Below are 24,907 nucleotides of genomic sequence, written 5' to 3' on the forward strand. Positions count from 1 at the left end.
ATTACAGTTATTAAGTAGCAACGAAAGTAATTTTATGGTTGGGTCACAACATGAGGAACTGTATTTAAAGGGCCAGAAGGTTGAGAACCACTGCTATACATAGTAACAAGAAAGTATAAAATCCCTAGAAATGAGCTTAATATATATAGGAAATGAATATGAAGAAAAGGACAGTGTCACTGAGAAGAGAGAAAGAAACAGATTTTTCTCAAGCAGGAAAATCAAATCCTACAGTTCTCAGTTCAAATAATTTGCAGGTTTAAAGCAGTTCTAATTTTTAAAAAAATACATATTTTTCTTTTGGAACATGACAAAATGGTTGTAAATTTCATCTGGAAGGATAAAAATATATATCTATATATATAAAAGGCTAAGTGTCTGTCTAACTGGTAGCTGTGATGCGCACTGACCACCAGGGGGCAGACGCTCAACGTAGGAGCTTCCATGACACGCACTGGCCATTTAAAAATAAATGGCACCATGGACCTGGCGCCGACAAACCAATACTCAGCTTCCCCCAAGTGGGACACAGGCCCCGCCACCACCCCAGAGCGACACCCTACCAAATCACAACCAACGCTGCCAAGACCCTATGGCACAAAATGTGGCCCACAACCCAGCCCAGCCTGGAAAGGGTCGCTGTGGTCGCCGGGCAATGACGTCACGTAGCAACGCCCGGCTTCCTCTCCCTAGTGACTAGCCTCCTTGGAGTTTCTTCAGCCCAGGAACACGACTTGCTCTATGGCCAGGTGCAAACATTTTACACTTTAGCCAGATATCTGTGAAGCATTTTCTCATGCCTCATCTCATTTGATCCTCACAGAAGTCCTGGAGTAGGTGCATAGGAGACTCGGTGGAATCCTATTTTCTTTGCATTAGCCAGAAAATGAGATTTAGAAAGTTTAGAAACTTGACCCGACTGAAAAGAAGTAAGAAATGGTGGACCTTGAAAATGACTTCAGGTGTTCTCACTGTGCAGAATATAGTCAAACACTGATACAGTTAAATATTTCACCCTTTGTTCTCCCTGTGTGATCTACAATAATAATGTGCTTCGTGTTGATATTTACTGCTGTGTTGCTGACAATTACCTGAAAGTGAAGTTGGGGTGCTTCACTGGGCTGGAAAAAGTTTAGCTCAATCAGAAAGCAGGTCTAATTAAGCAAATTTATTATCTATATATATAAAAGCCTAAGTGACCGTTAGGATGGAACAACTGGGGGCAGACGCTCAACGCATGAGCTGCCCCCAGCCTGCAGGCCCTGATTGCTGATGGGGCCTGCCAGCCAGCCTCCTGGTCACTGCCCCTGGCCGGCAGGCCCCAATTGCCTGATTAGGGCCAGGCCCTCGGGCTGGGACGGGGAGCCAGGGGTGGGTAGCAGCAGACGTGGCCCCTTTCCCAGGGGGGTTGAGGGCCATATTTATAAAAGGCTAAGTTGACTCGCGCATTCGCGATGCATATAAAGCTCTTGCTGGTGCCAGTTGCACGTGTGTGTTTCGATTTGTCATTGTCAATCGTGAATTTGGTTGATACTTCTATTATAAAGAAAGGGAAAATAGTGATATTAAAATATTTCTTCTAATTAATTTCCTTTCAATGTGCACGAATCTGTGCACCGGGACACTAGTACTTAAATAATTTTTAAAAAGAGTAACGAGAGAAACGAGTGGTAACAAATAACCACAAATTTTAAAAATGGGAAGAATTAGAATCGTGTGGCCCTGGCAGAAGCGCACAGTTATTAATGGAGCAGAGTGGCCTTCAGGCCCATCTGTTGTATGTGACTTTGACATATGAAGAGTCAGTGTCACAAATGAGTGGAGAAAGGAGGGGTCGCTTAGTCCTAGGTACAAGCGGCACCCAGGCACTCTGTTCACTGTTTATTTCAAAAGAAACCAGAGTAAATCCAGTGTCTACCGTACACCTGAATGAATTTTAAATAAAGCATCATCTGTATATAAAAAAAAAGGAAACCTAGGAAATAAAAATAAATAAATTTAGGGAATATTTCTGCACTAAGTATTTTATAAAAGTTTTTCGTGGGATTTATGAGAAATGAAAACATCTGAATGCCACAAATAATTAAAGCAAATTAAAAATGGGAAAAAATATAAACAACATGGTTAACATTTAACATATAAACTCTTATAAATTGATTTTAAAAAATCCCCTAAGAACCCAGTGGATAGGCCAGGAGATATAAACAGTCAATTCACAGAAAATTCATTCAGGGTAACAAATATGGGGAAATATGTTTATTAATAATCAAAGAATTGCCAATTAAAGCCAGTGAGATACTTTTTCTATCTGATTAACCAAGATTACAAATTGTAATCTTAGTGCTTGGGAGGGTATTTTGAAATAAGCACTCTTGTACTCAGCTAATAAAAATATAGATTATTAAAATGCTTTTGGATAACAGTTTGGTTATAAGTACTGAAACCCTTAATTACATCCTTTTGTTTCATTAAGGCTACTGTGCTGCTGGAAATTGCTCACGACAATAGTCGCAAGTACAGAACAAACTACACGAAAGGGGATTTGTGACGGAAATAGTGTAAAATGGGAATCCCCAAAGAAACAACATGGGAATTATTAAGAAAATTATTATCTATCCACACAATGACAGTATTGTGTTGTCATTAAAAGTTACATTGATGAAAATATATTTGTTTAGTGTGAGAATACCTTGTTATAAATGAAAAAAGCAGAATGTGAAGTTTTGTATAAAGAATTATTTCAACCATCTCTAAGTTTAGCAAATGCCCTGAACTGAGCCAAGCCGCATCGAGGTGTAAGTTAGACGGTGGTCACCTGCCCCCAGCCGTGCTGTGCAGTCAGCAGCGCTTCCCGCTCTCCGCCTCCCCTGCGTCTCCTTCCCAAACCGGCTTCTCCTCTGCAGGGCCCAGCTGCCGTCTGCTCTCTCTCACAGGAGGCCGCTCCTGCACTCCAGTGACTCCCGGTTAGAAACTTGCAGCTCCCCCTTTCTCTTTTGTCTGAGCATCTTTGGATCTTTGGACTCCACAGGGCTTGGTGATAACCAGCACCTTTCCCAGTCGGGGCTACTGTCTGTCTCAGACTTCACAGGCTGCTTCCAGGGATTTGAAATGACACGGATGATTTTTCAGTGTTGGGCGCTCTTCTTTGAGCTGAATGTTTACATCTCCTATGGTACATGAGCCTCCAGATGAATAACCATTAGTGGGAGAAGCAACATTAAGTTCTCAAGGAAACTTTTGTACTTTTACTTGAGAGAGGCAAGGGTGTAAGGTAATTGTGTGCTTACTTCAGTTTCCTAATATGTAAGCTCCGTGAACCCTCAGTACGCACACATCGCATGAAGAGTGAATTACCACCGCATGGGCATATCTCTAACCAGAATGGGTTCGCTGCAGGTCCTGACTCCTAAGCCAGAGAGACCTGGCACACTGTGGCCAGGCGTTAATAAATAATTGATGCAGAAGTGACGGATGGACGTTTGAATGGCTGCCTCATCCTCTGAGCCTGACCTTTAAGTGCTGATGTTCCTGAAGCCACTTTTCTGTCAATTCTCACGCCTTCCCTGCCAGTTTTCCCCTGTGACTGTGGCTTTGATTTCTATCTCTACGTTGACATCTCTGAGGGTTTCCTCCAGCTGATTGGTTTCCTCTAAGCCAGAAGGAAGTGTCTAGCTGCCAGCTCCCTGCCCAGTTTAATGCTCAGCGTCTCAGACTCAACTCGTCCTGCTCCGGTAGTTATCTCCGTGAGTGATGCCGTCCCACCTAGTCCCACCGGGGAGAAACCTGGGTGCTTCTTGATGCCTCCCTCTCCCTTATGCTCATAGCCAGGTACCCACCAAGGTCAGTTCCTTCTAGCTCCTAACTATTTAAACCCCACTTTCTGTCCCCAAATCCACTGCTGCTCCCCAGATCTAAACTGCCAAGTCTACACTCTCTTAGATTGACAACAGGAGCTAGTCACTGGTCCATGCACCCCTCATAGTCCGTTCTCTGCATGGAATGGTCAGATAGAAGCACAATATGATTATTATTCTCTTGCTTAAAATTCTTCAGGGGCTTCTCATTGTTCTGAGGATAAAAAACAAAACTTGAACCGAAGTCTCCCTGATTAGACTTGCTCTGGCATTTATTTCTTCCCCACTCCCATGCTTAGGCCCCCTGCTCACCGGCTCTCCCTCCCGCAGGCCACACTCCCGCCGCTGTGCTGTTGTGCCCCTGCCGGTCAGCCCAGTACCCTTCAGCACTAAGCTCGCTTCCCTGGAACCTTCCGAGTGCTCCTGCGCAGGCCAGCCCCTGCCCTGTCACACGTGAAGGCGCTGTCTGTCCTTCCCATAGAATCCAGTTCGGTCTTTAACTTGGTGAAGTCTAGGTATGGCCTCGATATATTATTTCTGTCATCATAAAGAATGGCTTAATAAGAACTATAAAATTTGTCTTCTAAAATTTAATTGGTTTTTACCCAGTGATTTCACAAGGTAGATAAGCTTTGGTTTGTTATTTCAAGGGCACACTGTGTTTTATTTGTTCTAAGAAACACATGTCCCACCTTTAACGTGTCTGAAATGGGTGTGCCTCTGCAGACATTGGCATAGCATGGAGTTATGGGCAGCAGCTTTCTTTCTTGTGGTGCATAAAACGATGGTGCGTCTTATGTTTGAAGGCATCTTAGATTAGATAAAATTTGGTTTTTGTAACCAATTCAGTCTGGGAGATGTACTGGGGGCCTGGTGGTGCTCAGTCACTCCACGAAGCATTTCTAAGGCTGCTTCTCCCTGTGCAGGGGGCGGGCCATGCGTGGGCTCCACAGGCTTAGTTTTCCCTGAATGCATCTCCCCTTCTTCCGTTTGGAGGAAGCTGAAGGGCACATGCAGAGACCCTTCCCGCAGCCTTCCTCGTGTCTAGCCATGCGCATGTGAAAAGCTCTGGCGAATTGGATGTGAGCAGAAATAGCTGACCGCCCAGGGCCTAATCTCAAAGAAAGATTTACTCTCCAGTTCCTCTTTTTCCTCTTAGTGAATGAAGAGGCTGTGGGGATGGCCTCGTGGAACAAAGATACCCGGCCGGCCTCTGGACCGGGGTCTGTTCGTTCGTTTGTTTATAATCCACCTGAGGATATTTTCCACTGATTTTTAGAGAGAGGGAGAGACAGAAACATATGTGAGAGAAACACATCGATTGGTTGCCTCCTGCACATGCTCTGACCAGGGTCTGGGCCAGGGAGGAGCCTGCAACCGAGGTACGTGCCCTTGACCAGAATCAAACCTGGGATCCTTCGATCCGCAGGCCAAGAGCCAAACCAAGTAGGGCTGGGGCCTCTTTGTTACAGCAGCTCTGCCTGTACTGTAGCTAATGCATCGTCTCAGAGATTGTCTTGATTTGGCTTAGTTTCCAAATTAGGAGTCATTCTTACCACCTTCCATCCGGAGCAGACACTCTCGCTCTTTCACTCCAGTGAGGGAGGCAGTATGGTGTGAGAGTGCAGACCTCAGCTTGGTCGACAGCTCTGCCAGGGACTGTCACAGTGGCTGCTCAGTGGATCCTCTGAGCTTCAGAGCCCCCCCTCTAACGTGCAGGTGATGGCCATGGCACCAGATTGTTTTGAGGAGAGAATGAGGTCATCTGTTTAAGACTTGCTAGCCCCGTGCTGCGTAAATGTCAGCCGTTGCTATTATTAGTTTCTCTGAGGCTGCACCTCACACTGTCCGTGGCCCTGGTGGTTTTTCCGTTGGACTTGTTACCCCTGGAGGATAGTTGCCGTGGCTCCCCAGAATCACGGAGATTTTGAGAGCTCCCTGAGTTTTCCTGTCGTGCTTTTGCCTGGAAGGAGGTTTGATAAGCCTCGCCTTTTGCATTCTCCCAGCACTTGGCTCTGTCCCTATGTGAGGGGACAGACCTGTACAAACCCGCGCTGGACCTGCCTGCTAGGGAGAACTCTCGAGGGAAGCCGTTAGGACAGAGGAACTGAACTGTAAATAGTAACATAAAGTAGTAACAAATATCTGTTAATTGCTTTCATCATGGGGCAGACTGTAGTTAGCTCTGAGTTGTTGACCTGTTCCTAGGTGCAGTCCCGTTAAAGTCCTTTCTAGACTTTTTTTTTTTTTTAATCAGAAAGCCAGAATGGTGGCAACTAGCAGTAGGTTGATGTTGGGGAAGTAATGGGAAACATTTGTTTTTTTAAAGCTGCTTTATGAATATAATATTGGATACGCCGTTCTACAACTTTACGTACTTTGAGTATTAGAGTTGATGTGAGACGGCGATTCCCAGGCAGTAGTTTAAGATGCAGACACAATAATCTATGGCTAGTAAGCACTTACTGGTTACAGAGTATGTGACTAAGCGGGCCAGGGTCTCCAGCTATCCAGCACTTCACTGCTTTGTGTTTGTTGAAATGATGACTGAAGGCTAAACCTGGTTATGTAAGAACAGAACTGCAAATTACAGAGCACTTGTTTTTCTTAATTAGGTAGCTAGTTCCCACAGTGGTCAGCAAACCGCGGCTCGCGAGCCACATGCGGCTCTTTGGCCCCTTGAGTGTGGCTCTTCCACAAAATACCGACTTTTGCGCACGGCCCACGAAGTTTCAATCGCACTGCGTGCGCGTCGCACATGGTATTTTGTGGAAGAGCCACACTCAAGGGGCCAAAGAGCCGCATGTGGCTCGCGAGCCGCGGTTTGCCAGCCACGGCCCTAGGAGCTCTGGCCACACTTTGTTTTTTATCCATATTAACCTGTTGTGTGTTTAAAAATAAAATAGAACAGTAGTATTTTTTTCTTCGGTTTCAGTATAGAAACTGTTCAGGCAGGCATTTGACTCTGGCACATACCCTTGAGACCGTCTTTCTAACAGCCTCACAGGCCAGCGCTGGACTTGGCGGGCGTTTCCAGATGTGGGGCCTGGGGGAAAGGTGGTAGCGTCGCTCTGCCCGCCTGTGCACGTGCCTGCCCTTGCAAATCAAAATCGAACTTGGAGCATGAGGTAATTTAATGGCTCCTGAAACGGAATTACAGTTAACAATCCTCGTAGTTCACAGAATTAGAGAAGTTTTTCATAAAAAGCTGCCTGCGCTCATCGGCAGTCCAGACCTCACTGCTATGCCCGGGCGGCGTTTCATCGCCTCAGTGGCGCGCCTGCGGTTGTACGGCCTGGGACTGGTCCTTTCTCTTGTAGTCACGAAGGAGAGCCTTTTCCAAATTTACCCAAGTGCACCTGAGTTTTAGACACAGAAATACTGTGGAGTTGAAAAAAGTGACATTAGCCAAATTCAGGCAAATGGCTGAAGTAAAGAAAGCTTTAAGAATGTGGAACAGCAGGCAGAAGGAGGAACCACTGCCCCAGGCTGAGTCCAGAGCTTATTGGATGGAGGACACAGCTGGGACCCCCCAGGTGGCAGAGAAGTCACTGAGCAGGGGTGGCAGGGAAGTGGTTGGATTGCCAGGCCAGGAGGGGGTGGGGCTGCAGGCCTCTGCTCCCACTGGCTCTGTAGCGCCCTCTACTGGAAAAGCTTAGCATCGTGCCAGCTGGCAAAGAAAAAAGTGCTTCAGGGGCCCAGATCTGCTTTCACAGAGCAGCCAAAAAGCTGAGTGGGGAGCTGAGAAGCAGGAAATTAATAAACAGCACCCTTCCCCACCTCCAAGTTCCTTAGCACTTGGAAGTAGACACTTGGGGAAAGCATGCTTATCATTTCATTGGTTTAAATGTTTCTAGCAAACAATGAAATCTTCATTTTTTATAACCTCTAGCTTGCACCCCAGGGCAGGCCAGCAGGGACTGCTGTATGTGAGACTGTGTGGAGAGATACTTCTCTTGCTTTAAGCATATTTACAATGCACATATTCAAGCATCATTCTATAAACGGACTGAAAATGGAGCAACATTAAGAAGTACAGTGTCATTTTCTGACTTAATTTGAGGTGGTGTTAAACTCAGAAATGAAATAAAGAAGAGGTTTCAAAAAATATTACTTATAACCCCTATGCTTGTAGTTGACATTTTAATAAAGTGATACTAAAGCAATTGTTATAGTGGTTAAAATTGTCTACTGAAGCTGATTGATTTTGAGAAAATAGTGCTAAATCCAGTCAGCACTTGCTGAATACGCCTAAATTAAATAGATAGATAGTTGAGAAGCTGTATTTATCAGGGATCTCTGGGTCCAGAGTTGAACCCCATACCAGGTTTTCTACTTCCTCCGTTTCCACTGCTTCTGAAACAGACACCAGTCAGAGCAATGCTGTTCTCTCCAGCAGGAGCTGCTGGGCGTGCTAACTGGGGAGGATTGCATGTGCACGGACAGAGGAGTGTATGAATAGAATATGGCATTCACACCGCAGTACACTGTGGCGCTATTAGAAATCATAGATTAAATCTATTGATTGGGAAGGGATGCGGAAAGAGATTCCCACCCGCCCCCGCCCCCCAAATGAGTAAAGCAAGATGCAAAAATGTTTATAACATGATCCCAGTTTTACAAAACAATCCTATATAATAAAAGGCTAATATACAAATTGTCCCCTCAGGAGTTCGATCGACCTGCTATGACATGCGCTGTCCACAAGGGGGGAGGGGGGTGCGGGGGCGGTGCAGAACAAAGGAAGGCCCCGGCCAGCCACCCGGGGAAGGAAGGCCCTGATTAGTCCTGATCGCCAGCCAGGCCTAGGGACCCTACCCATGCACAAATTTCATGCACCGGGCCTCTAGTGATCAAATAAAATGCATTGTAAAGGTATATGGGTATGTGTGTTCACACATTGATAGTGAGCGTGGAGAAAGGCTGTGGAGTAGTGGTTCACATGGGTCCTCTAGAAGGGAGGTGCAAAAAGTGGACCTTCGATGTGGATGTGGGGGAGGAGGTGGGTAAGGGGATGCCAAGTAAATGAGAAAGAAGAAAAGTTAAATATAAATGTATATAAAATCTTGTGTATCTAAATGTAATTTTTAAAAGTTGAAATTAAAATTTAAAAATGAAATTATCCCAACCTGATCATTGCTTTTCTTTATTCCGCTTGCAGTCTGACTAGAAGCCCATCTCACAATTTCTCCACATAGAAAAGTACCACTTGACTATATAGTTAATACCTATTAGTTTTTTCCTCTTTCAATGGGGCAAGAACGTTTCCAAATCTAAGTTGATAATCTTTTTGCCAGCCCTGAAAAGACAGAGAGAAACTTATTAAATATCACTGATCATTTCAGACAAATAGTGTTTCCCTAGAAAGAAAGTGCACTGACAGCATGTTTCCAGGATAACTTCCAGCTGAGCTTGTGGGCCAGGAATCGGCACCAGCAACATCTGGGTGATGACAGGCTTCTCTGTGCCACGGAGGCAGAAGGCATCTCCGCCAAGGTGGTCGCAGCACAGAGGACAGAGCGCGCTGCTGGTTCCAGCCCGAGGGGCAGCCCTGACTAACAGGGGCAGCCCTGACTAACGGGGATGACGCAGCAGGAGGCCTCGCCCACGCAGGCCACGATGTCCTCGCCGCACTCTGACTGCGTCTCGTGCATCTCGCCGTTGTAATAGCGCTCATTTGTTTGACTCATTTATATGATTATCCTTGAAAGCATATGAACTCTGCCACGTTCACTCCTGAAATCCCAGAGCACTTATAATGCCCTTGTTCAGGAAATAGTTGTTAAGAACCAACCCTCTTTTTGTCTCTGGTGCAAAAAGTGAAAAAATGCTGTAGTGAAAGCATCAGCCAAATGCTAAGCCCGAATACTGGAGCGGAAAGATACCACCACGCACATCATGACATTTCAGAATTCTAGGGTTAGAGGGTTAGAAAGTCACCTAGAAAGGACCGGAAAGCGCAGTGGCCCAGACTTCCCCCCAGTAGGTGCCAGGTGTCAGGATGCGCGGCATGGCGCCTTCCAGGCTCCTTTCAGCCGAGAACTCTCTTCAGCCAAGTCATTTGTGAAACCAAAACTCACCCTCCCAGACACGCCTTCCAGACAAGGGACTTGAGGGTTGACAGCAAATCGAGGGCATAACTCAAGGAGGAGGACCAGGGCGTCCTGGGCGCCCAAGCTGATAGGTTGCAGCCGGCATCACTGGGTGGGCGTGACGTTTGGCTGAGGAGTTTGCATGTGTGGTTCCTTCTGCTCAGTCTGCAAGTCCTCCTTCCCACGGTAACAGTCTGGGTTGATAGAAATGGTGCAGTGACACAAACAAGTTTTATTTAAAGATAAAAGAGCAATCCGGCTCCAGAAAGCTCCACAAATGCCCAACAAGCATGGGAAAAGACACTCAACATCACTAGTCATTAGGGAAATGCAAAGCAACCCCACAATAAGTCATCAAATTAATGAGAATAGAACGGTGGTTGCCAGGGGCTGGGGAGAGGGCAACAGGCAGTGTGGGACCGTTTTGCAAGATGAAACGCGTTCTGGGCTGTGTAATGGTGTGAGTGTGCATTCCTGAACTGCTCGCTTACGGATGGTTGAGATGGTAAACTTTATGTGCATTTGATCGCAATTAAAAACTTTAAAATATAAACGAAGCAGAGGATATTAGAGCACTCTGGCAGGGTGCTCCCAGTCTAGAGTGAGCAGGCTGAGTGAGGGCGGGAAGAACTCGGGAACGCAGTGGGAGAAGGGGCCCATGTTCTTAACTGGAGGAAGGTGGGGGGTAAAAAACAAGAATTTTGTCAGGAAATTAGTACAAGAGGAGAAGGAAAACAGTAGGAACTCTAGAAGGAACAGCTACACAAGAAGTAAAATGTAATGACAGTATGCTCCCCAGCGCTGTAGGGCTCATTTATATATTCTTTAGGAAGCAAACGACATTTATGGGTTTTACTGAAGGTTGTGATGGGGTGGGAGATGGGTTTATTGTAAGGACCACATCCATATCCATCACTATGGGGGTTACGTTGCTAATGTCTCCAGTCGTTAAGTCAAGAGAGAGCAAACCCAAGCCAGGATTTGGAGCTGTGGAGGGGCGTGTCCCCTTCGTGGTGGACGTGGGGTTAAGTGAGGAAGGAAGGCAGAAGAGAGGAACCGCCTGCTCCCACTGTTCTTTTTACAAGACGGGTCAGTGTGTGGCCACAGGCAGAGCGGTAAGGAGCCCGAGGAGGGCCTGTGGGCGCTGGCAAGGGGTCTGTCTTGCTGTGTATCTCTTATGTTGTGTTGGTTTTCCCATGAGCAGGTATTACTTTACAGAGGAAACTGTGATCCGATGTTGGTTTTTCAGTTATTAATGAAAAGTGGCAGAATTGTACACTGAGAGTTAGAAGTAAGAGGAATTACTGCTCGCTGGGGGGAATTAGATGCAGCGTTTTGAAGAGCATACCTTGAATTGTGCTTTGTCATATAAACACGAGCTCAGGCGGGAAAGTGTAAGATACCTCCCACTGCATGAGCCATGAACGCTTTATTTGCAGCATTTTATTTCACTGTTACAGTAAAACCTTAACTGTACTGCTGGGGGAATAGCTGGCTTTAATTAATTTAATTTTCAGAGTAATAGAATTAAGCAAAAACAATTTTCCATTTTCTATTGAGTACCTTTTAATAATGTAGTTATACTTGCCTACTGTAAGTTGAATACCTGGAGATAATTTAAGGCTTTCATTGTGCTGTATGCAGATTAAGACAATATAGCAATGGGACCCTGGCCGGTGTTGCTAAGTGGTTAGAGCGTCGGCCCTAGCACTGAAGGGTCGCAGATTTAATTCCAGTCAAGAGCATGTACCTGGATTACAGGTTCCATTCCCACCCTGGTCGGGGTGCGTGTGGCAGGCAACCAGTTGATGTGTCTCTCTATCTCTTCACCCTTCTACTCTCTCAAAAAATCAATGGAAGAAAATATCCGCTGGTAAAGATTAATAAAACAAAACAAAAAAAGAAGCAATAGGAGTGGGTGACCGCCACATGCCTGGGTTTTATTTGTTTACTTTTCCAGAGCTGTGTGGTGCAGCTTGCTGGCTATAGGACCAGCCGTCACTCAGGGGCCTGCCTGGGCCTCCTAAGAATGTTGTAAATGTCGCCCTGGCTGCGTGGCTTGTTTGGAGCGTCGTCCCGCACATCAGAAGATTGCATATGGGGGCAGCCAATCAATGTTTCTCTCTCCCGTCCTCTCTCTAAAATGAATAAAAACATATCCTTGGGTAAGGATTTTTTTTTTTTTTTTTTTTAGTGTTGTGAATTCAGATTTCTTAGTGTCTCCACACCTTTTAACTTGAAAATATTCCTGGAAAGTATCATCTAAGATGGGTGGGGAACCTTTTTTTCTGCCTAAGGCCATTTGGATATTTATAACATTTGAGGGCCATACAAAATTATCAACTTAAAAACTAGCCTGCTCGATTTGGTCAAACATTGAATTAGCTCACCCCTGAGCCTTGGCAGGGAGGAACGAAATTTTTTTGGCGGCCTTCCATGCCCTCGGCTGGGCGTTCCCCACCCTCCCCCAAGGCTGGGGGTCCCTCTCCCTGAAGAAGGCACACTGCAGCGCACTGGATGACAGCAGCCCCTGGTTTGCCCAGGCCAGAGCTGGTCTGCAGTCGCCGCCGCAGGAAGCACTGCTGGGAGCACAGGCCCAGTTCACCAGTGGCTTGGCTCACAGGAACTGGGGGCCCTGGTGCAACCCTCCTTGTGGCCGGCTGCCCCTGCATGGCTCAGCACGCGGTGTGCAGAGGAAGTGGGAGCATGAATGCAGCAGACATGGACTACAGGGTGTCCTGGTTGGGAGGGTCATTTGAGAGGACCATGAGAGACACGCGTCAGGGTGGGACCAGCAGCAGGAGGCCGGAGTGCAGAGTCTGTGCTGAGAAGGTCCCACTGCCAAAGATTCTGGTTTGGTTGGGCTGGGTGGAGCCCAGGAATCTGTGTTTAATAGGTACCCCAGGATTCTGATGACTGGTCCCTGAGACAACACTTGAAGGAGTGGTGGCCTGGGCTGGACTGTTTGGAACTGTGTCTTACTCCACTTCGTACCCTTAGCCTAAGAAAAGGCTGGTGTTCAGGTGTGGGCTGAGTGAATGAGCTGCTGAGCCGCCAAAGCAGAGGGCCTTGCAGCAGTATGGAGGCATGCCACCTCTTCTCCAAGGCCCTTAGACATGCAAAACACTGTCTGGCTCCAACTCTCCGAAGATAATGTGTGTTTATTCTTTGACTAGGGGCCAGTGCATGAATTCGTGCACCTTGAAAGGAACTGTGGGCTGTGAGGCTGCAGTGGGCACAGAGGCAGGTCTCGGCCCATCCTCCATGCCCTCGCCCGGCCCCTCCTGCCATGGCCCCGGTCCCCTCTACCAGCAGCCCCACTCCTGCCACCGCCACTCCCATGTGCTGACAGCGCCGGCCCCACTCATACCTGCTGACGGCACGGAGCAATTGGAGCCAGCGCCAGCAGCAGGTGCGAGCAGCGGCTGCTGCCCCAATCACCCCTCAGGAGCAGGGGGAGGTGGAGAAGCCCTGAGGGGCGATCGAGGCTGGTGCCACACCAGCAGCAGGTGTGAGCACTGGGTGGGACTGGCACACGGGAGCAAAGAATTTTCAGTAACCACCAGAGGCTCCCCCTGATGACAGCGACCAATGTCCCACCTTGGTCTGGCGCCCCCACTCACCTGCTCCACTATCCCGCTGTGGCCGATGCCCGCCATGTTCCGCGCGCACCCCCTGGTGGTCAGCAAACCTCATAGCGACCAGTTGTTCAGTTCCGCCATTCGGTCTATTTGCATATTAGGGTTTTATATAGATAGATTTAAGATGGACATTGTGCTGATGCCACTTTTCTTTCTACTTAATAGGGAGAAAGAACCAGAAACACAAAAAGAGGAACGTTTGATGGAAGAAAAGAAAAAGAAAAAGCAGGAAGAAAAGAAAAAGAAGGAAGGTGCTCAGAAAAAGGTTTGGCTGGAGTCGCTGCCTCCTTGTCTTTATGATCATCCCATGTCGCATTTGCATTGTCATGGCCATCACGTTACAGAATTGCATTCTCTTGTAGAGTCAGGTGCTAAATCTGTAATTAGCAAAAAATAGTTATTGTGCTATGGAATAAGTATAGAGTGACAGCCATAGCATGTCTGTCTTAAGGACCTAGAAGTATAAGAGCTGTGTTTCAAAGAAGTTTGATTTCAGTTATTGGAAGTAAAGAATGTTCATACTATTCTCCTCGGAATAAACTGTCCAGAACAAGCCTAAGAGATGAGAAAAGGGCCATTCAACCGATTTTTTTAGAAAAGTTAGAAATAATTTTTGCAGCTTTGGTAAATGTTCTTTTACAAACCCTATTAGTAAACGTTAAAAATTAAAAGCCCTGAGTCATGCTTGAATTTATGGCATTTAATATACCAAGTGATGCCATTCATTTTTGTTTTTGCCTAGCTTATAGTTTAAACTGTATGCCTATAGATTGTATTAAAACACCGAGCTCCAATGAGCTCCCAGACAGATGTGGTTGCCTTTCAACCAATATTGGCATATAGTCAACAACTAGATACTTTTAATAAATGAACTGGGAAAATACTGTTTTTTAAAATTCCCAGTATTAAAGTCTGTTTATAAACTTTCATAGAAGTGTACATCCTACACGTTATTCCTAAAGAGTTTCTGATTTTTTTTTTCCAGGCTGCTGATCAAAAAACCAAAGGTAAGTTTATTTTATTTGCGGGGGGCGGGGGGGGGGGTGGCAATTTTATGGCAGTACCAAACTTTTTATGATGAAGATGACTTTTTCTTTAATTGATGGTTAAAAACAAAGACTCCAACCTTGCCTTTGAATCTACTTTACATTATTCACCGTGAAATTCTTCCTTTATCACTGGGTTTACATCTACATCTCATTGGCATTTGTTTAACCTAAATGCCTAAAGAATGTCATGTTAGCTTTGTAAGCATTGCTTTCTAATTTTCCTTTGGTTTAATTTCCCCCAAACAGGATTAAACTGATCAATTGCTTCCATTTAAGAACAACTAAGGGATACTGAACTCTTCTAAAGCTTCTAATTTGTCTTTGCCAGCTATTTATAACAAAGAGAGAGATGCTTTTTATGTGTTCCCTCTTTGCTTATGAATGTGTAAGATTTCTTTTTATTCTCCGAGTCCGGAATGTGCTCATCACTGTCTCGGTGGGTCCTGGCAGCGCGGTGCTCATGCTCGCAGTGGCCCCGTCCCTGTGGTTCGCTCACAATGAGCCAGTTGGAAGCGCCACTCGAGCCTCCTCGTTTGTGACATTATTGTTTGTTCACATAAAGGCAGTTTCCCATTAGAGAAAGTTATAGTTTATGGCTCTACAGCAGCGGTTCTCAACCTTCCTCATGCCGCGACCCTTTAACACAGCTCCTCATGTTGTGGTGACCCCCAATTTCATTGTTGCAAATGGAACATAATGAAAGCATAGTGACTAATCACAAAAACAATATGTAATTATATATGTGTTTTCCGATGGTCTTAGGCGACCCCTGTGAAAGGGTCGTTCGACCCCCAAAGGGGTCGCGACCCACGGGTTGAGAACCACTGCTCTAAAGGAAGCTGACCTTTCTGAGAAAAAATGGATCAGATTACCTGCTTTCTTTTTAATAGCTTATTGAGTTATAATTGACATACAGTAAACCAAGCATGTCAAACTCAAAGGCTAACACGGGCCAAATAAACAAGGTTTAACTTTATGTGGGCCGCAAAAAAAACAAAAGCGTCAATTTTCTTAGAAACGTAGGTTTATTTCAGTAGAGACATGCTGAATACAAAGGGCTGAAATAAATGAGTCATCATTAACATAAAATAATAGAACATTTTAATAAAAATGAATATTTTTTCTTAAACATTCACTGACCAGACACTGAATAACTGCACAAATTAAGTGTAACGCAAATAAACCTATTTTTCTTGTTCTCCGAAAGCGAAATATTTCCTGTTGCGCAAGCCAAACAGGTCAGTCCAGAACTAATGGTGTGGCCATCGGCTGCTGAAACATTCACTGCTAGTATTAGTGGAGAGAAATGGTGCGCCTGCGCGTAAGGTGCATAATACGCATAAGGGAAATGAATGCAGCACGATTATAGTAATCAGTCATTAGCGAACGTTGTAGTTCGTTATTAATAATTATGTATAACAGGATATTGTAAAAATTAAGTCACAAAATTTTTATTGAAATGTTTTTTACATACCGTTATATTGTATTTTTGCTGAGCCGCAAAAATATTCTTTGTGGGCTGCGAGTTTGACATGCTTGCAGTAAACTGAACATTAAACTTAAAGAGAACAATTTATACATTTTGGCCTGTGCACACCTGTGAAACATCCTAGCAATCAAGACAATACCCATAAGCCCTGGAAGTTTCCACACACCCCTCCCTTCCCCATCTGTATGCAGGCTCCTCCCCTTCCTCCCCCAGGGTGAAGGCCCCTCCCCCCCACAGGTGTGCCAACCCTGATCTTCCCGCACTGTGGAAGCTTCTTTCCTAGACTGTCGCATAGACAGTGTCACACAACATGGCCTGGGCTCCCTTCAGCACTGGCACTTTGGAGAGTAATCCCTGTTGTGTGTGAGGAAGTCATTGCTTCTATCGCTGAGCAATAGCCCGCTGTCTGGATACATCACCGTTTGCGGTGCCACCCGCCTGGCCGTGGGCGATCTCTGGGTGCGTGCTCGTTTCCTCTGATGAATCGGAGGCGATGGCTGTGAGGACAGACAGTGCCTGCTGGGGCTGTCCTCCTGTGGGAACAGGCCAGAGGACACTCGTTCAGGCCTGCCTGCCCGCGAGGCCACTGGAATTGAGCACTCAGACCACCTGTCCTACCGAAAGGAGAGGCTGAAATGGAGAGGCGAGGGCAGGGAGGCCAGCGCCTGGAGTCCTTAGAGCCCCTTGAGGACTTGAGAGTTGACCTTTTAGACCAGGGGGCCAGGAGAGCTCCCAGCGGGCGAGGGACAGCACAAGGCTACATCTCAGGCCGCTGAGCGCCAGGCTGAATGGGAGTGACGGTTGGAGAGAGCCCTGGCTCGCGGAGCCCAGCTCAGACCCAGATGCTTAAGCCGCGGGGCCGGGTGACAGGAAGGTCAGGTCGGTAGATGGAAGAGACTGGGCTAATCGTTTCATCTGCAGGTGCCTGCGGAACACCTGCTGTTTGCCCGGCCCTGTGCTGCTCGAGCTGGGGGGGGGGAAGATGCAGGAAAGGGGACGTGCGCCCCACGCTCATGGAACCTAGCGACTGACGGGAATGGCCACAGCGCCTGTCACAGCCCGAGATGCTGCCGTGGAGGAGGGGACCTGAGCGAGGCCACATGTGCGCAGGCGTCCTGAGTGATGCTTGAGGGTCTGAGGGATGAGGAAAACACAGTGGCCTGGGAGAGGGGAGGGTTGCGGCTCCCCACACAGGGAGCAGCACTGGACAAGGCCGGCTGGCTGGAGGGGGCATTTCAGGCCAAGACCACTGCAGCCGGCACAGCGTGAGCGGTGTCAGAGGCTGGGGGGCTGGGACAGCCTGGGCAGGGGAAGGCGCCTTTTCCTAAGAGCAGGACGAGGGCTTGTCCGCTTTCCCCCCATCCCCAGCCTTCTCTCCTCAGTGTTGCAGTCGGCAAACTCGGCTCCCTCTTTTGGCAGGTGGCTGGAGTCCACACTTTTGGGGGGACAGCATCCCAGGATTATTGCTATTCACATTTTCTTAAGGAACACACACGATCCTTCTGCAGGGGCGGTGCACGCGTCCCGAGAGGACAAGCCCTGGGCGCTTAATTCCCCATCAGCGTCCTTGTTTCTTGAGAGCTGGGTTTGCTGTTTGCAGAGCTTGTCGGTTCAGGAGCCTGCGGCGGGGGGACTGCAGCTGTCGCTCAGCGGACTTCCCCTCATGACTGTCCCTGTGCTCTCGTCACAGGCATCCCAGGTGACGTCACAGACTGAAAGGTCATGGGAAGCCCACACTAATGCTCTGTTGGCCCCGTGGCTTTAACATAGGCTGTTACCAGAGTTTTCTGTTTTAATCTTCTCAGTCAGCGGCTGTTGTTCAGAAACGTTGCTCATGTGATGGTCGGCACGTTGTAATACCTTTTGGAGAAGTAACTGTAATACAGTAGATAGGAAATGTCTCTAAACAGCGTTTCCCATTAGCAACAGACACTAAGTTAATGTAGTTAGTAGTGAATGAGTTCCTGCTCGTTTTGAGTTGTGCTCCAGAAGTTGCCATGGTGACAGATCAGCCAGAAGTTGTCGGCAGAACAAACAGAAGGCCACTGCTGTACCCTCTGGGACTGCCGAGAAGCACGTCGCTCAGAGTTGTCCTGCCTGCGTCTCGTTCTAAGGAGATTTCTCCGTCCAGCATTGCGGCAGGTTGCGGAGACAGTGGAGGGGAGGGGATATGCCTCGGGATCCCTGGCTGCTTTAGCAGGAGAGCAGTTCTCTCTGGTGGTCACATTCGCAGTCAGTCGTATATGTCTGATTACATGTAAATTTACAATTTTAAGAAACTCCGTATCTTTGAGTATATATTCTGAAATGGATGAAATTAATGCAAGATTTTTAAACATTTTTTCTTTTATTGTCTTGTGTTGTACCTGCATAAGAGAAATTCCATGCTTTACATACAAAACTTCTTAAGTTCTAAGATGCCATCGATTATAGGACATCCATTGATTTAGTAATGTTCTATTGATAGAGTTTGAAGGTGAATGAGGAAACTATATTAAATTCATGTACCAATTGTAAGATGTATCCAAATTTCAGAAATAAGACTTGTGAAGATGTGTGGGCCAAAATGTCCCTCTAGGGTAACATCTACACTAATAAAAGACAGACATGCAAATTGACCATACCTTTGCTATGCCTTAAGGCACACCCACCAGCCAATCAGTGACTATATGCAAATTAACCCAACCAAGATGGCGGCCGGCAGCCACAGTGCTGAAGCCAGCAGGAGGCTTGGTTGCCCTTCCTGCCTACTGCAGTGGCTCTAAGCTCCACTCAAAGCAACAAAGTTTCAATTATAGAAGATAAATAAACCACAGATACCTGCTTTCAGCCGGCCATGGCCACAGAGCTGGAGTGAGCAGGAGTGGGTTGCCCCTGGCGATGGAGGAAACGAAGCTTCCTTCCCTCCTGCCCTGGCCGGCTCTGGGCTCCTCTCCAGGCTACAAAGTTTCAATTATAGAAGGTAAATAAATCCCAGAATAAAAAAGAAAAAAAGAAAAAAAGGAGAGGCTGGGAGCTTCTGTTGCTAAGGGGCTTGGCCAGCCTGAAAACGGCCCTAGGCCCCTCACCCAGACTGGCCAGGCACCCCAGTGGGGACCCCCCACCCTAAAGCGGGTGTGGCCAGCCTGAAAATAGCAATCAGCCCCTCACCCAGGCTGGCCAAACCTCCATGGGGTTAGGGTCCCCACTGGGGGTAGGGGGCTTGACCAGCCTGCAAACAGCCATCAGCCCCTCACCCAGGCTGGCCAGGCACCCCACCGGGACCCCCACCCTGAAGGGGGTGTGACCAGCCTGCAAACACCCATCAGCCCCTCACCCAGGCTGGCCAGGCACCCCACCGGGACCCCCACCCTGATCCGGGGCAAACCAGCCAGACCCCCCCATGCACCAGGCCTCTATCCTATATAATAAAAGGGTAATATGCAAACTGACCCTAACAGCAGAACAACTGGGAAAGACTGGTCACTATGACACACACTGACCACCAGGGAGCAGACGCTCAATGCAGGAGCTGCCCCCTGGTGGTCAGTGCGCTCCCATAGGGGGAGCTCTGCTCAACCACAAGCCAGGCTGATGGCTGCCAGTACAGCAGTGGTGGTAGGAGCCTCTCCCACCTCCTCAGCAGTGCTAAGGATGTCCGACTGCAGCTTAGGCCTGCTCCCTGCTGGCAAGTGGACATCCCCCGAGGGCGGCCGGGCTGCCAGAGGGATGTCTGACTGCCAGGGGCCCGATCCCCCAGGGAGCGGGCCTAAGCCAGCAGGTGGACATCCTCCGAGGGGTCCCAGACTGCAAGAGGTCATAGGCCGGGCTGAGGGACCCCCCCTACCCCCAGTGCACAAATTTTTGTGCACTGGGCCTCTAGTTCACCAATAAACAGCTACTTTTAGAGTGTCCCTCTAGCCCAGCAGTTCTCAACCTGTGGGTCGCGACCCCTTTGGTGGTCAAACGACCCTTTCACAGGGGTCACCTAAGACCATCCTGCATATCAGATATGTACATTACAATTCATAACAGTAGCAACATAACAGTTATGAAGTAGCAACGAAAATAATTTTATGGTTGGGTCACAACATGAGGAACTGTATTTAAAGTGCCATAAGGTTGAAAACCACTGCTCTAACCCATTGCAGGCCTTCCTGCCAGCATACGTGAGGCTAACAGTGGTGGCCTCTGACATTCTAATTGAGGGGTGTCCCAGTATTGTTAATGCCATTAGGAGGAAAACACAGTGGAATACCCTGGCTCATGCCACATACCCTGATGTGGGTGATCTGGTGGATGAAAGATTTAAATGGACTAGTTGCTAAAAAAAAACCCTGTGTTCCTCACCACAGTTCAGCCAATGAGTATAGAAACCACTCTAGCTACTTTACACAGAAATGAGTTTAAGTACAGAAACTTGGGTGCTTATAAAATCACTAGAGGGCCCTGGCCAATTTGGCTCAGTGGATAGAGCATCGGCCTGCGAACTGAAAGGTCCTGGGTTCAATTCCAGTCAAGGGCACATGAGAACTGCTCTCCGACGAAGCACTCATCTCCCAGATGAGGAAACTGGTTCAGGAGCCACAGCCAAGATTATGGTTACTTGATAGAAACTGGCTCTCAACCCGGAGTCTGACTTCAGTCCAGTTCTCTTCCCAAAGCGCCTCATTGCCATCTCTCTCAGTTGTTTTGTTTTTTGTTTTGTTTTCTTCGGTTTGGGTTGGGTTTAGGAGGTGTTACTAAAGTGTTGGGGTCTTTTCATTTTGTCCTTACAGTGCCAGAACCTACCAAGACCTGTTCCAGCCAGCCCCAGCCTGCCGGTACCGGGACCAGTACTCCCACCAGCACTCTCTCCAGCAGCAGCAATGGCAAGCGCGCACCTGCCGGCGGCCAGCAGCCAGCTGTGTCCCGCTACCTGCCTCGTGAGGTGCCTCCACGCTTCCGCCAGCAGGAACAGAAGCAGCTACTGAAGAGAGGCCAGCCATTGCCCACGGGGGCTCTGACCAGTGCGAGCCCCACCCAGGGCGCTGGGCCTGCCGGGGTGAGCCCTCCTCCCCTCCCTGGAGCCGGAGCACAGCAGCAGCCCAGCAAGCTCCAGCCAGGTGAGCCACGGGGGGCGGCTTCTCATCTGGGGCTCGTGTGCTGCTTCCCACTCGGCGGCCCAGGAATAGAAATGGACAACTTTGGGTCCATAGTCAGTATATACATATGATAGAGCTAGCTAGCTAGATGATAGATACATAGGTAGATGATAGATAGATAATAGCTAGGTAGCTAATTGATAGACAATAAGTAGAAGATAGATAGAATTCATTTCAGTTGGATTTTGAAGTTTAATTCTGCTTGCCCCTCCTTATTCATATGAGTTCTTTCTCCTGTTGTCAGAGGCATTAGCGACTCTGTTGCTCACAGAAGCAAAGGTCTGTCAGCAGACCAGTGACGGTCGGCAGTGGGCAGAGCCCCGCAGGAGACTTCGCAGCGAGGCCCTCGCTGGGTCACTAGGCGGGCGCAGGGCCGCACACGTTCTTTGCAGGGAGGTGATGGCATTGAATGGGAAGTGGGTGCTTCTAACTGTAATGTCTAACCTTAAAGCCAAACCTGCCGACAGCTTGGCGTGCAGTGTCTCGGGTTCTGACCCACCTGCTTCTGCTGGCGTCTCTGCCTGCAGCCCCCTCCAGCGGCTCTTGGCTCCAGGAGAACTGCCGCTTGCCCCCTCGCTTTCCAGCTTCCAGAGGTGACATCTCTGTCACCTGTACCTGGCTTCTTGACCTCAGGGATTTAGATTTAAAAATGCTTTCCTGGAGTTGTAGAGAAGGTTTGGGGAGAGCAGAGTCCCTGCGGGAACCGCCACATTTCTGTGGCGCCCTTAAGTCTCTTCGCTTTAACAGCTGGCACAGTCCTGGCATGGGAACCAGGCTTGCCGATGGCAGTGAAATTCAGGTCTGTAATTGGAGAAGCAAGGAGGCTTCTCGTATCAGACTGGAATTTAAAAGAAACATGTCACAGATCATATTAATATGTTTCTCTTTCATACACTGACTTCATATGGGGAATAACTGCAACATGACACAAAAGTATTTACAGTGTATTTCTCAAAACCGAGACTTTGTGTTATATTCGGAACAAATATTTTTAGACAGCCTTGCCATGTCTCTTCAGATAATCTTGACTCTCCTTGCTAAGTTCCTGGTCAAGGGGATGTAGGTCAAAAGAGAAAAGAAATGGCCAAACATACTCATTTAACAAGAATATAACTCCCCTACTTCACTGCAAGCAGTTGGTAATCAGACAGATGGTCACTCCTGGTGGTGTGGCTCAGTTGGTTGAGCGTCCTCATGTGCACGGAAAGGTCACTGGTTCAGTTCCCGATCAGGGCACATGCCCAGGTTGCAGGCTTGATCCCCAGCAGGGGGGCACGAAGGAGGCAGCTGATGGGTATTTCTCTCCCTCTCCCTTCCTCTCTCTCTCAAATCAATAAGAACATACTTTTTCAAAAGCATATGGTTACTTTCTGATTGGAATACGGTTCTCAGGACAGCCTCACAGAGACAGAAGCTGTGCAGTCACACCGAAATAGGGTGCGCATTTTTAAAAAAACAGAAAAAGAAATGTGCCAGCCTGCTTTTTCCTGGGCTTGTCTCGTTATATGATTCGATTGCATCGGTGTTTTCATCAACTGCTGTTGGTACAAAATTTTGCTGGTATCTACTCAAATAAGAATAAAATAAATTTTTTCAGTAAAATTTTTTATGAAAAAATTTTTTAATAAAACATTTGTCTCTGTGAGTATATTTCTAGAAAGTTATTCCTAGTTTATTTTATATATATATATATATATATATATATATATATACTCGTATATAATGACTAGATCATTTTATGTCTAAACATCTCAGAAAATGCCATTAATCTACATGATATTAATAAAATAAATGATTAATTTTCAGCTCGCAAACAAAAGTCTTGGTTTTATACCAATTTCATCGTTCCCAGCAGCCTCTGGGGTCAGAGCCAGACAAACCCTTGAACTCGCCCCCTTGCATCGGCTCAAGGTCCCTCTGCCGGAGGGGTCTCTGGGCTCCCCCTGCGCAGCCTGTCTGGCCGGCGCTGCCTGCTGCTCCCGCGCTGCTTTCCCCTCGCACGGGCCGCTCAGCGTGTCTTCCCAGCGCGTGCACATGGTGGCCGCCCACCCTTCTCCGCATCACTGCCTCCCCGCCCCCAGGACCCCCTCAGTGTCGCCCTCACTGCTCAGTGCAGCATGTAAGTTCGCACTCTGCGGTGCAACCTGTGGTGCTTGCTGGCTGAGGTGTCCGAACCTCCTCCACAGGAAATGGCAGGCCTGAGCCCCTCACGACCTCCTCTCTAAGTCCCTTCCCACAAAGAGCTTGTCTGGCTTGTCGGCGGAGGGCAGAGCCCCCACGTTCTCAGGCTCCCTCGGTTCCCTGCGGTCCTCGCAGGCGTTCCTAGGCCTTTCTCCCCGGCTGCTCCAGGGTCCTGCTCAAGGGCCTGCGATTTCCATGAGGGTGCCACCCCCCGGCAGACATCCAAACTGGAGTCCAGCCTCAACAGCTAAGAGCCAGGAGGCAACCAGCTGGCCAGCCCAGCTCAGGGTAGAGGCAGAGCTAGTGGGGCAGAGGGCTGAGCTGGGCAGCGTGAGCCCTGGGAGGACCTGCGTCCTTTCTCCGACTGGTGGGATCCAGACACGCAGTCACGTGTCGTCAGACGTGGAAGGACTCCTGCGCTGTGTGGAGGCCAGGGTTCCTGCCAGCCCCGGTTCCAGGCTCTCCCTTTAAATGATAACCATTTGTCCTGACGTAAAACATGGCCTCTGATAAAGCCATGCAGAGAAACGGGGGTCTTCTATTCATGTGCTGAGTTGGCAGATGCTTTACCCGTAAGGCAGTGGTTCTCAACCTTCTGGCCCTTTAAATACAGTTCCTCATGTTGTGACCTAACCATAAAATTATTTTCGTTGCTACTTCATAACTGTCATGTTGCTACTGTTATGAATCGTCATGTAAATATCTGATATGCAGGATGGCCTTAGGCGACCCCTGTGAAAGGGTCCTTCGACCGCCAAAGGGGCTGCGACCCACAGGTTGAGAACCGCTGCTGTAAGGTCAGTGTTAGCCTGTACATGGGGTAGGAGTGTCATTTTATCCTGTTGTTTTCTCTTCAGACTGTGTCTGAAGCAGAACCCCAGCTCCCAGCACTTGAGAGCTTTCATCAGGGTTTAAGAACCTCCTTTCTATTGTGCTAAAGGCGGAACAATGGATTGTTTCGGGGGCTGCTTTGTACGGGTATAAACAGGCTTTGGTGGCTGCGCGGCTGTGTTTGCCACTTAGATGGGTTTTAGATGGAGGAAGAAAGTAATTAAGAAGTTGGACACTTGCCAGTTTGCATATGGCGCTCGTTTGGGATGTTGGAGCTAGTGTTGGTATGCCAAATGTTTGGGGGTGAGGAGGAGTGAGAAAGAAGCGGGAGTGGAAACAAAGGCAGCGAGAGCGAGAGGCGGTTTATCTGCGCAGCCGGCAGGCGGGGCGCCGTTATTCTCTTGGCTGACTTTCAACAAACAAGCAAACCGGCAGCGGCGCTCCTGTGACTGGGGCCTGAATAAAAATGTTGTGACAATTGAGAGAATTGAAAGAGGAGGGAAGATGGGTTTAGTGTCAGCTGCAATTAGATAATCAAAGCTTTCCAGTCCCCGCCGTGGGCGCCTCCCCCCGCTGCAGGGGTGGAGCGGGGCCTCCCGGAGGGGCAGGGCTGCCAACCCTGCCCGCTGGCTGCCCAGGGCACCCGC

General features: G+C 48.1%; 1 protein-coding gene across 1 annotated transcript in view; it reads left to right on the forward strand.

The window, feature by feature from the left end:
- Positions 1-13,731: 13,731 nt before the first annotated feature.
- The window catches only part of TNRC6C (trinucleotide repeat containing adaptor 6C), a 45,376-nt gene continuing 34,200 nt past the window's right edge, over positions 13,732-24,907 (forward strand). The window contains exons 1-3 of the mRNA XM_081110170.1: positions 13,732-13,852; positions 14,573-14,594; positions 20,883-21,209. Coding sequence (XP_080966296.1) covers positions 13,790-13,852; positions 14,573-14,594; positions 20,883-21,209 — 412 coding nt within the window. The 5' untranslated portion in view covers positions 13,732-13,789. The remainder of the gene's footprint in view (positions 13,853-14,572; positions 14,595-20,882; positions 21,210-24,907) is intronic.

Source organism: Myotis nattereri, assembly GCF_964212035.1.
Source record: "Myotis nattereri genome assembly, chromosome: 16".
Taxonomy (NCBI): Eukaryota; Metazoa; Chordata; class Mammalia; order Chiroptera; family Vespertilionidae; genus Myotis; species Myotis nattereri.